Source organism: Mobula birostris, chromosome 2 (assembly GCF_030028105.1).
Source record: "Mobula birostris isolate sMobBir1 chromosome 2, sMobBir1.hap1, whole genome shotgun sequence".
Taxonomy (NCBI): Eukaryota; Metazoa; Chordata; class Chondrichthyes; order Myliobatiformes; family Myliobatidae; genus Mobula; species Mobula birostris.
In genome coordinates, this window is record NC_092371.1 from 213,448,026 (window position 1) to 213,460,363 (window position 12,338).

General features: G+C 42.7%; 1 protein-coding gene across 2 annotated transcripts in view; it reads left to right on the forward strand.

Moving 5' to 3' along the window:
- msraa (methionine sulfoxide reductase Aa) overlaps positions 1 to 12,338 on the forward strand; it is a 347,255-nt gene that overhangs the window by 262,189 nt on the left and 72,728 nt on the right. The window contains exon 6 of one of the 2 annotated variants that reach the window (XM_072251424.1): positions 7,823 to 7,930. The exons of the other annotated variant lie outside the window; for it this stretch is intronic. Within the exon in view, the coding sequence (XP_072107525.1) occupies positions 7,823 to 7,900 (78 nt within the window). The 3' untranslated portion in view covers positions 7,901 to 7,930. The remainder of the gene's footprint in view (positions 1 to 7,822; positions 7,931 to 12,338) is intronic. 2 annotated transcript variants of the gene reach the window in all.

A 12,338-nucleotide genomic window follows, 5' to 3' on the forward strand; every position in this document is an offset into this window, starting at 1 on the left:
GGAGATACAAAGAGAAAGGAAGGTGCTTAGGCTTTTTATTTCTTCATTTCACATCCAAGTCTTAGCCTATTGATCAGTGGCTTTCGGGTTCCAGCTTTTATTGCAGAGACTGGAGCACGCAGTCCAGGCTGGCGCTGAAATATTATTGTGCAGTGGAGATGTTAGACTGTTAAATGTGCTACTCTCCAAATGAGATGGTAAGCTATTGAGATGAACAACAAAGGTATTGTTGAGATTATTGTCATATGCAGATATACATGTATGCAAGTATGCAGTGAAAAACTTACTTGCAGCAGCATTCACAAGAAAAGCATAAATTAAGCATAGTACACAATTTTACAAGAAAGAATTCAAAAAAAGTAGAACAGAAGTCCATTTTGGTGCAAAGTGATCATAATGTTGCTAAACTGTAGTGATTAGGGCTTTACTGGTTGGTTCAGAACTGAATAGTTGAAGGGAAGTTGCTAATCTTGAACTGGATGGTGTGGTATATCAGGCTTCTGTACTTCCTGCCCAATGGTAGCTGCAACGCATGGCATGATTTGGATGGTGGTGATCTTTGATGACTTATCATCTATCTTCGAAGCTAGATGCTGGTTTCCTGAGGCAGTGCCTCCTGTAGGCAGTACCGGCGGTAGGGAGGGATGTGCCTTTGACGTATTCAGAGGAATCCAGTACTCTCTGAAGCTTCCGACATGCATGTGAATCGCTGTATGAGGCCAAGATGCAACCAGTCAGGATGCCTTCAACAGTAAATTCATCTCTAGACATTTGTTAGAGTGACGAGCCAACCTTTACTAATTTGCTAAGAAAGTAAAAGATGCTGGAGCACTTTCCTTGTGGTTGCATCTATGTGCTGGGCCGAGGACAGGTCTTCTAATATATTAGGAATTTAAAGCTCCATTGTAGATTAGTGCATGTTTGGCCCTGTTCCCCTTCCTGAAGTCAACAATTAGCTGTTTAGTTTTGCTGACGTTGAGCAAGAGATTGTTGTTTATAGCTCCATGCAACCAGGTGTCCAATGGGGTGCTGACTTAAGGCTGATTTATACTTGTGCATACTAGCCTACGCAAGTGGGCTACGCCATTGTGAGCATTTATACTTGTGCGTTGGTGTGTCTGCGTCGCTCTGCAATTCACCGCCAAAATGCTCTTTGGCGGTGGGGTTTCTATGCCACTGTATGAAACTCAACACGAAGAAACTCAAACTTCAAACAATGGCGACTGAAGCTGAAGGAGGGTGAATTTTCTGTGCTTGTCCGGCCACTGAGAGACATGGATGAGGAAATGCATTTCAAATATTTTCGGATGTCGGCAGATAGATTTGACGATTTGGTTCATCGTCTCCAACCATTTATTTCGCGTCAGTATATGCACAGTGTGCTCAGAGACTGGCAATCGCCATTCGAGTTTTAGCTTCAGGTGGAAGTCAACAGGCTGTAGCAGCTAGCTACAAACTGGCATCAAGCACAGGGTCCTCCATAATTCCGGAGGTCTGTAAAGCTTTATGGAAAGCATTGCAGCCAGAGTTCCTTCCCTGCCCTTCATTTGCCCAATGGGAAGCTATTGCAGCGTAGGAGGAAATGCGATGTTCCCAAGTGGACCAATCACAGTTGTTTCAGTCTGCATCGCCGCAATGCATAGTCACTTTTTGGGAGAGGTGCGCGTTAGGCTATGGCATAGGGTTCGGCGTAGGGTATGCTGCTACGCCGTACCTACGGTGTACATTTGACGCTCAAGTATAAATCAGCCTTTATTGATTATCAATGAGCCACAGGAGAGTAGGTGAATCCTCCATCTCTCTTCCAACTACTGAGGCAAATTACACTGGTCTAGAAAAGTTGTGAACCCCGTAGAATTTTCTCTATTTCTGCATAAATATGTCCTAAAATGTGATCAGATCTTCACGTAAGTCCTAAAACTAGATAAAGAGAACACAATTAAATAAATAAAACACAAACATTATACTTGTTCATTTATTTATTGTGAATTCAAATTCAAGACAAATCAAATAAGATCAAGTTTAATTATTCAAACCATATGTAAATACAGATGAATGAGACAGCGTCCTTCTGGGGCCAAGGAGCAAAACGTTCAAAATAGTGAGTAATACAGTTCCAAATGCAGACCAAATAAGCATATTCACTTAAAAAAAACATGTATAGTGCAAGACCCTGAGCGACAATATCCAGCAATTGATGGTAGAGTCTCCCGGCAGTGTACAGATGCGCGCAATCCAGCCTGTCATTCCACCACTCAAACACAAGAGGGCAGCAATGAAGGGCGAGGCCAGGCCCTAGCTGATCTCAACCACTTCCGCCTCAGCCAACCCTTTGACGCCTTGGCCGGCTCTGCTGCTGACACCAGTCCAGCTACTCAGATCAACAAGCAGCTCACTGATGGAGCAGCCCTGAAGGCTGCAGGACCCGATGTTTTTGGAGCAGAACTGTCTTTGGATCGTTAAAAACAAATTTTACATCGAAAAAAGCACCTTGAGACCGCTGTGTTCGCACGCGCCACCACCTTACTGGAAATTTTAAGTTAAAATATTTCTAATGATTTTATATCACTTAAGGGCTCATGTACAAAGATCGGGTAACGAATTAGAAGATTAGGTCTGTATATTGTCCTTTGATTGCTGTCTGCAGAAACTAATAGAAGTGAAACAATGAAATAATTGATTGCTGACGCAGTTTTCAGAGATGAACAAAACACAATGCCCTGTCCCAAGGGTTTTATTAGTTATTTTGGGCCACAAATTAAGGAAAGGCAACCAAATTGTGATTTGATTTGGAAATTCTTTGCGTGTGTTTCAAACTCTCAATATTGAATCGTTAGAACGATGGGGTAAGAAAATCAGACACCTTCATGACCTCATTATTTCTTCCCCAACCCAACAAAGAAACCCTACACATCTTTGTTAATTACGAGAACATGTACTGAGAACAGGATCTGTAGGAAGAGGTGCAGTCGACGTTTCAGGCCGAGACCCTTCGTCAGGTCTCGGCCTGAAACGTCGACTGCACCTCTTTCTACAGATGCTGCCTGGCCTGCTGCGTTCACCAGCAACTTTGATGTGTGTTGCTTGAGTTTCCAGCATCTGCAGAGTTGCTGTTGTTTACTGAGAACAGGAGATGGGATGTTATGTTGAAGTTTTGTAAGACATTGGTGAGGCCCAATTTGGAGTATTGTGTCACCTACAATACCTACAGGAAAGATATCAATAAGATTGAAAGAGTGCAAAGAAAATTTACAAGAAAAGTTACCAGGACTTCAGGACTGAAGTTATAAGGAAAGGCTGAACAGGTCTGTATTTTATTCCCTAGAGCACAGAAGAATGAGGGGAGATTTGAAAGAGATATTTTTATATAAAATTATGAGGGGTATAGATAAGGGTAAATGGAAGCAGGCTTTTTCCACAAAGGTTGGGTGAGGCTAGAGCTAGAGGTCATGTGTTAAGGGTTAAGGGTGAAAGATGAAACATTTAGGGGAACATGAGGGTGAACTTCTTCACTCAGAGGGTGGTGAGAGTGTGGAATGAGGGGTCAGCGTAAGTGAATGATGCGGGTTTGATTTCAACACTTAAGAAAAATTTGGATAAGTAACGCACACAAAATGCTGGAGGTAACTCAGCAGGTCAGGCAGCATCTATGGAAATGAATAAGCAGTCGTTTTTTTTGGACCGAGACCTTTCTTTGGGACTGGAAAGGAAAAGCGTAGACAAAAGTACAATAAAGTCGGGGGAGGGTGAAGAGGATAGCTAGAAAGGTGATAGGTGAAACCGGGTAGGTTGGAAAGGTAAAGGGCTGGAGAGGGAGAAATCTGATTGGAGAGGTGAGTAGACCATAGGAGAAAAGAAAGGAGGAGGAGGGGAGAAGAGGTAAGGGGCCTGAGTTGGAAACAGCTGAAGAAGAGGGAGGGAGAGGGAATTTTTTTTTGTAACTGGAAAGAGAAATTGATATTCATGCCATTAGGTTGGAGGCTACCCAGAAGGAATATAATCTCTTGCGCCTCCACCCTATGAGTGGCCTCATCATGGCACAAAAGGAGGCCATGGACCAACATGTCAGAATGGGAATGGGAATGGGAATTAAAATGTTTAGTCACCGGACGGTTCCATTTTTGGTGGACGGAGCAAAGGTGCTCAACGAAGCAATCACCCAATTTATGAGCATCTCGCCAATGTAGTGGAGGCCAGATCAGGAACATCAATAGATGGCCCCAGCAGGTTCGCTGGTGACTCACCTGGAAGGACTGTTTGAGGCCCCGAATGGAGGCGAGGGAGGAGGTGAATGGGCAGGTGTAGCACTTTGGCTGCTTGCAGGGATAAGTGCCGGGAGGGAGATTAGTGGGGAGGGATGAATGGACAAGGGAATCACAAAGGGAGCCACCCCTGCAGAAAGCAGATAGATAGGAGGGTGTGGAGGGCAATGGTGCAGGTGCAGGTCGATTCGACTAGGCAGCCTAACTGTTTGACACAGATCAGGTCCTCCAAAGGGCCTGTTTCTGTGCTGTAGTTTTCCCATTCCTAGAACAATAAAGCCTTTTGCTGAGCTGTAATTTTGTCTTGGCTCAGATTTAACATCTCAGCAAAGAACAAGGTATATGAAATAGGTTAATCTTCAAACTAAGAGAAATTTGATGATTTCATCCAAGTGAGCAATTTAAAACAATGCAGACATCCCACCCTGCAAAAACTCATTTCAGGGAGGTAGCACCCCCCGCCCCCCACAACCCCATATCCCCCCACCCCCCGTCGACCTCCAAGGGTGTATGTAATACTTTGTTTAGTGATTTTGTCTAATCTGTAAACCAAGTTGGGTATATGCAGAAAATGTGACATTAAAATATGTACTCATATTACATTATCATGTTTACTCTATTACAACTTTAAGCAAGTCTACAGGGAGTTTGGCCTCATCACGTAGGACATCAATAGAGTAGCTCCTTAGCAGCTAGCCGGCTAGTTTAAATAACTTTAGCTACGCTAATGAACCAATGACACCCGTTAAACTCACCTCAACATGTCTTTTACATTTTAACCCACGATGGGCAATAGAAAAGTCGCTGTTGCAAATAGTGCAGCGAGCAGCACTGTCATTATTTTTGAGGTCGACTGTAAAGCCCGCTCACAGAGAAAACTGATAGGTCTACTTAGCAGGAAGAGAGACCAATCAGGATGCTCGCTTTTGCTCTCCTTCTCCCTCTCAAAAAAATCGATTTCCGGGATATTGTATATAATTTCCAGGCATCAGCGAGCCGCTATCAATATGCGGGAGACTCCTGGAACTTCCGGGAGAGGTGGGATGTTTGACAATGAAAAGTTAATACTATGCCATGCAGTTATGTACTAAAGAGGCTATGTACGAAAAAGCTAATGAAATCTAATAAAAAGCTCATAAAGAGCATATAGTCTTTTGTAATGTTGTAACACAGTTATACTTTCTTACATACACAAGTGTTTGGGGTAACTTGGTTCCCTAGAGGTTGATCTATGTTAGCTATTGTTAATGGGAGTGAAGGGACGTTCCGATGTTTGAAAAGTTGTTTTATAAGTTGTTTAATAAGCTATTACAGTAGAGTGTGACAGAGAAGTTTCAGTGTTCGTTCTGTGGGCCCAGGAGTGAAGTTGGGTCGCTCTAGGTGCCAAAAGAAGTCAGGGCCTGGGTAGGGAAGTTCCAATGCTCGTTCAGTTTGCCCAGGGGTGAGGTTGGATTGCTCTGGGCACTGAATTGGTCTGAAGAGCTTGAGAGCGGCTTTGGACTGGGCAACAGAATCTGGGCCTGGAGCCTGTCGCTGGGCGATGTGGTCTAGGCCCGGTTCCTGGGCCCTAGTGTGAGGTACCTTATGCCATTTAGACAATTTAAACACTGGCCCAGGCTGGAGGTGAGGCCTAATCTTACTCACTTTCTGCGATGGTCACTTCACTCTTCAGGGCACCAAAGCTTTCTACTGTTCCGTTGTTGGGTCAATTTATACACTGGCCCAGATAGACTGAAAAGACAGGGTTTTGGTCAGGATGAGAGCTGATTTTGCTTGTTCTCCACGATGGTCATCTCCACGGTGCTGAGGCTACGAAGACTGCCCTGGTTGCTGTGCTCTGTGCCCACTAGGGTTGCCAACTGACCCGTATTAGCCAGGACATCCCGTACATTGGGCTAAGTTGGTTTGTCCCATACGGGACCGCTCTTGTCTCGTACTTCCCCCGCTAAGGTAGAGCGTTCCTATGAAACCTTTCATGCCGAAATGGCATAAAGCGAAGAAGCAATTACCGTTAATTTATATGGGAAAAATTTTTGAGCATCCCCAGACCCAAAAAATAACCTACCAAATCGTACCAAGTAACACATAAAACCTAAAATAACACTAACATATAGTAAAAGCAGGAATGATATGATAAATACACAGCCTATATAAAGTAGAAATAATGTATGTACAGTGTAGTTTCACTGAACTGAATCGCCAAAGCCGATTTGTAGAAAAAATATCGGCACGTACACACATGCGCACACAGGTGCCCATGCAAGGCTTAATGGTCATGGTAGTCTTTCTCGGGGTAAACACAAGTGTCCCGTGTTTGACTGCTACTTTTGTCCCTTATTTGGGAGTGAGAAAGTTGGCAACCCTAGTGCCCACTAATATAATGAGGCTTTAGGCCTACTCCAGCAGCTCTGGGTTTCGGACCTGAGGACTCAATTTAGGTTCAGAATCGAAGCAAACAACAGTTGTTTGCATGATTTGTATTTTTTTCTTTCCCTTGAGTGTTGGTTTTTTATTTGTTATTCTTTTTTTTTCTTTTAATTGGGTTCTTTTGGGTTTCTTGCTTTGTGGCTACCTGTGAGCAAGCACATCTGAAGGCTGTATAATTTATACATTCTTTGATATTAAATGAATCATGAATCTTGTACTGTGATAAAGTGAGTGGACTTCTATCACTCAGTAGGACTCCACCTCATTGCAACAAGCAGAGAAACTGCTGGCCAAGCTTGCTACAAACCTTCACTCTGGAAGCGTTGTATTGAAACCAGAATGGCTCCCTGGGAAGAGATGCTATTGCAGCTCAAAGAATACACAGAGAACAAGAGCCTTCACTGTTTTCTTTTGCATTAAGTATAACTCTATGAAAAAAGGAAAAAAAAAACAAGTTGCTTTTTAGAAATCTTTGTAGGCACAGCAAATGGATGTAACGTAACTTCAATGAGTGAGATGCCTGTGGAGTAGACTGCAGCTGATAATTTCAACTCATTGCGATTCCTAAGCAGGAAAGGCTTGAATATTGTTGTAGTCCCCTGTGAGTCAGCCTCGGTTTTCTAAACGGACATCTTAAGCAAGCTCCTGGTTCAGCTTCAGGCATGTGACAAGAGCCAAATTATTGGAGGATGCTGCAGGAAAGATGGTTGGTCAAAATTTTCTTTATGCATGAGCCATCTTATAGTGTTTGTTTGCTCTCTGTGGTGCACAACGATGTACACAGCGATTAATATTTTACTCCGTACTTTGCACCATTCTTTCATAAAACTAAAATTAATTTGATGTTTGCTGGAAAACTTGTTTAAAGTGTAGGAACATAATTACACACAAACCTCACGATTAACCGATGAAGCTGGAAAGGCATTAGCATTCAGGAAGCACCAAATGGAAAACAATCAATACATATTTTCTAGAGCCCTGGGCTCATGTACGGTAGAAATCGATTTATAATTAAGTTGTATGTTTTACACAAAACATTTTTTAAAAATATATAAATCCATTAAACCACTGTATCTAAAGTAGGCCTGTTTTTGCTGAACATAGCTCAAGTGCTGTCCTGTTTTCTGTCGCAGATCAATCAATGTGATGTCCTTTTCCCAAAGCCGATTGTGTTACCACAGACATTACCTTTATTTCATTTTATGTTATGAAAGGTATGCTTGAAGGAGGCCAACATCATGGTAAGTTGTTTTTCCCCACAAGATTCGCAACAATTTCAGTCAATGTTTCCTGGGTAAATGAAACTCGAGAACTTTTTCCACAAATCCAGAGAAAAAGATATCACAATCCAAATGCACAGATCAGATGTGTTTGTAGCAGACTTTATCTATGTGCATGATGTACATTCCAAAAGGGAGAAAACAATAAATATCTCCCTTGGTTCCTGACAACCTATTTCATGCTCAAACTTTCCAACTAATGCTTGTACCTGTGGGAGGAGAGGATGAGGCATATTAAAATATATTACAAACCATGTGGAGGATTTACATTGTATAGGCAAGGGGAGAATTAAGCTCTCAATCTTTACAGACTTTAAATGAGCTTTGTAACATCCTCAGGGAATATGCGGTCAGGCTGAGCTCCTGGGAGAGCTGGGCAGAGGCTGCTCTTAAAATTCTCCTCCCAAAATGGAGCTTTGTAGCAGCACACAGCAGACTGGCCAGTGGACAGTTTCTTACTATGTATTTCCTTTCTCTTTTAAATTTAGAATTTTTAAAAATTAGCAGCATCTCGATTTATTGCTGCACATACCTTTATTTTTCTCTCAAGTGTCAAAATGAGTTTATTGCCATGTGCAGGTACTTGTGTGGACGGGGGCAATGAAAAGCTCAATAGCAGCAGCACCACAAGCGCATAGCGTCACCTGCAGCATTCACAAGAAAATCATAAACATAAATTATGTACAACGTTTACAAGAAAGAACTCAATTAGAATTCGATTGGCAGAAGAAATAAATGGGCAGACTATTACTTAAATGGGGAAAGAATTCAAAGTTCTGAGATGCAACGGGACTTGGGAGTCCTTGTACAGGATACCCTTAAGGTTAACCTCCAGGTTGAGTTGGTAGTGAAGAAGGCGAATGCAATGTTGGCATTCATTTCTAGAGGAACAGAGAATAGGAGCAGGGATGTGATGTTGAGGCTCTATAAGGCGCTGGTGAGACCTCACTTGGAGTACTGTGGGCAGTTTTGGGCTCCTTATTTAAGAAAGGATGTGCTGACGTTGGAGAGGGGTACAGAGAAGATTCACTAGAATGATTCCGGGAATGAGAGGGTTAACATATGAGGAACATTTGTCCGCTCTTGGACTGTATTCCTTGGAGTTTAGAAGAATGAGGGGAGACCTCATAGAAACATTTGGAATGTTGAAAGGCATGGACAGAGTGGGTGCGGCAAAGTTGTTTCCCATGATGGGGGAGTCTAGTACGAGAGGGCGTGACTTAAGGATTGAAGGGCGCCCATTCAGAACAGAAATGCGAAGAAATTTTTTTAGTCAGAGGGTGGTGAATCTATGGAATTTGTTGCCACGGGCAGCAGTGGAGGCCAAGTTATTGGGTGTATTTAAGGCAGAGATTGATAGGTATCTGAGTAGCCAGGGCATCAAAGGTTATGGTGAGAAGGTGGGGGAGTGGGACTAAATGGGAGAATGGATCAGCTCATTATAAAATGGCGGAGCACACTCGATGGGCCGAATGGCCGACTTCTGCTCCTTTGTCTTATGGTCTAGAACAAAATAGTCCATTTAGTGGTCAAAGTGATTATAGTATTTCTAAACTGTAGTTGGTTTCAGGAAGGGGAAGGAGACAGCTAAATGATTGAAGTAGCTAAGTATCTGTTCTTGAACTTGGTTGTGTGACACTTCATGTTTCTTTATCTCCTGCCCGATAGTAGCTGCAAAAAAATAGAATGGACTCGATAGTGGGGATCTTTGATGACAGATGTTCCCTCCTGTAGATATAACCAATGGTGGGGAGGGATATGCCCGTGATGTACAGTATTGGTCAGAGTCTACGACTCTCTGCAGCTTCTTAAGTTCCCGTGCATTTGAATTGCCGTGCCAGACCATGATGCAACCAGTCAATTTGCTTTCCACAGTACATCTGTAGAAGCTTGTTGAAGTGTTCAATGACGTGATGAACCTCCTTAACATCCTAAGGAAGTATAGACGTCGTGTCCAGGACAGGTCATCTGATACATTAACAGCCGGGAATTTAAATCTGTTGACCTTCTCCGCCAGTGACTTCCCCCAGTGGTCACCCTCTTTCTCCTTCTTGAAGTCACCTCTTCAGTTTTGCTGATTTTTCAGCAAGAGGTTTTTTGCAGCACCACTGAACCAGGTTTTCTATCTCACTCCAGTAAACTGACTCATCTGCCAATTGTGATTCACCCATCGACAGTGTCATTGGTAAACCTGAAGATAGTATTGGAGCTGTGCTTAGCCACACAAGTGTCTGACGGCCTACGATGTGGTTGAAATGACCCAGTGCCTGAGCACTGCAGTGAAACCTCACACTGACCCGGAGCCAGCTTGCTGCCACATTAAGCACATTTCTGCTGCTATTGTGGCTGATCAAAACTGCTTTAGGAAGTGGCAGCCTTCCACCAGCAACCTCCAATAATTGTTGGGTTCTTACTCCTGAGGGTGTGGTTCCAATGTCACAGAGCCACTGTCCTCTGTTCACCCTTGCAAGAGAGGCCCTGTTTTGTTTCTCAGTTACCTGGTGCAAACCACTGTTGCTGATGGTAGGAAATGTATTCTACAGCTGAGCCTGTAGGGCACAAAAAACTGCTCAAGGTTATCTCTCAAAGCCTTCCGTAGTCCTTCTGCTGCAAGTCAGCTGCTTCCCATCTCCCTTTGGTTGGCAAGTTCAGAAGCAGCTGCCGCACCAAAATGCTGCAGTCGTACGGCATGATGGCTGCTGCCAGGATAACAAACACTGATGATATGATTAATCTATACAATGAAATTTGCTGGGGAGATTTACCTAAAAAAATAGCAGCATGGTTGTCTAATCGGCATTACATGTGATTTGCTTGTTGTCCTCCCTTCTCGTAAATGTTTATTCCACATATGTTATTGACCTCATCATTACTTCATCCAGGCAATTCTCCTAAAGGTTACAGACTCACTGAAGACACCATTTTATAATTGGGCAAAAAATGGGCTGTAACGGTCTCAATTGCCTCTCTTGTGAAATTAGGCCTTTCCAGACAGTCTGTAAACAATTTAAATAAAGGATTTGATCTCCCACAAATTAAGTGTAGAATCAGAATCTGGTTTATTCTCATTGTTTTATATAACATGAAATTTGTTGTTTTGCTGCAGCAGTGTGGTGTAAGAACATAAAGTTAATACAAACGACAAAATAAATAAATAATGCAATAAAGGAAGTAATAGCGTAGTGTTCATGGGTTTATGGACTATTCAGAAATCTGATCACCGAGGAAGAATCAGCTCCTGAATCGTTGTGTGTTTGTCTTCAGGCTCCTTTACTTCCTCGCTGATTGTAGTAACGAGAGAGGGGCATGTCCCCAACGGTGAGGAACTTTAGTAATTGTTGCTACCTTCCTGAGATGTCTTGATGGTGAGGAGGGTAGTGCCCACGATGGAACCCAAAAAATGCATACAACACCACAGGAATAGGCCCTTTGGCCCATAATATTTGTGCCAAATGTGATAGCAATTTAAACCAATTGTCTCTGATTCATATCCCACTACTCCCTGCATGTTCAGGTATCTGTCTAAGAGTCTTTAAAATATTATATTTGCTTCCACCACTTCCCGCAGCAGCCTATTTCAGATATTTACCGCTCTCTGTAAAAAATAATTGTCCCACACAACTTTAAATTTCCCCCCTCTCATCCTAAAGGCATGTCCTCTAGTACTTGACATTTCTACCTTTGGGAAAAGATCCTATCGCTCTACCCTATCTATGTACCTCATAATCTTACAAACTTCTGGCAGAGCTCCCCTCAGCCTCTGACACTCTAGAGCAGGTGTTCCCAACCTTTTCTACGTTACGAACCAGTACTGTTAAGCAAAGCTTCTATCGACCCCAGGTCAGGAACCGCTGATCTAGAGAAACAATCCAAGTTTGTCACATCTCTTTGTGTCACTCATACCCTTCAATCCAAACAGCATCCTGGTAAATCTCTCTGGCCACAATGACCTGCATTTAAAAGCAATCTTCTGATGATGATGTTTTTGTGATAGATTTTTAACATCCTTTTCAAAAGATTATGGGAGAGAAAAAACCCTAACGCCTTGGTTAACCACATTCGTACTCTTAAATTAAATTGCTGGACAAGTAATCAAAAGCCAGGAATTCAAATTTCACCACGGCAGCTGCAGAATATAAATTCAGATGAATACTCTGGACTTCCAAAAAAGAAATCATGAATAATGATTACCTGAAACCTCTAGGGGTTTATAAACTAATTGACTGCATTAGTGTCCTTGGAAGAGGAAATCAGTTGTCTTTATTAGTGATGGCCAAATGTAAAAGGTCTGAATGATGATCAGAGTGTGATCTTGAAGACGGCTGAAAGTTCTGCAGGTCTACAGGTTCCTTAGTATTTTTCATAATGA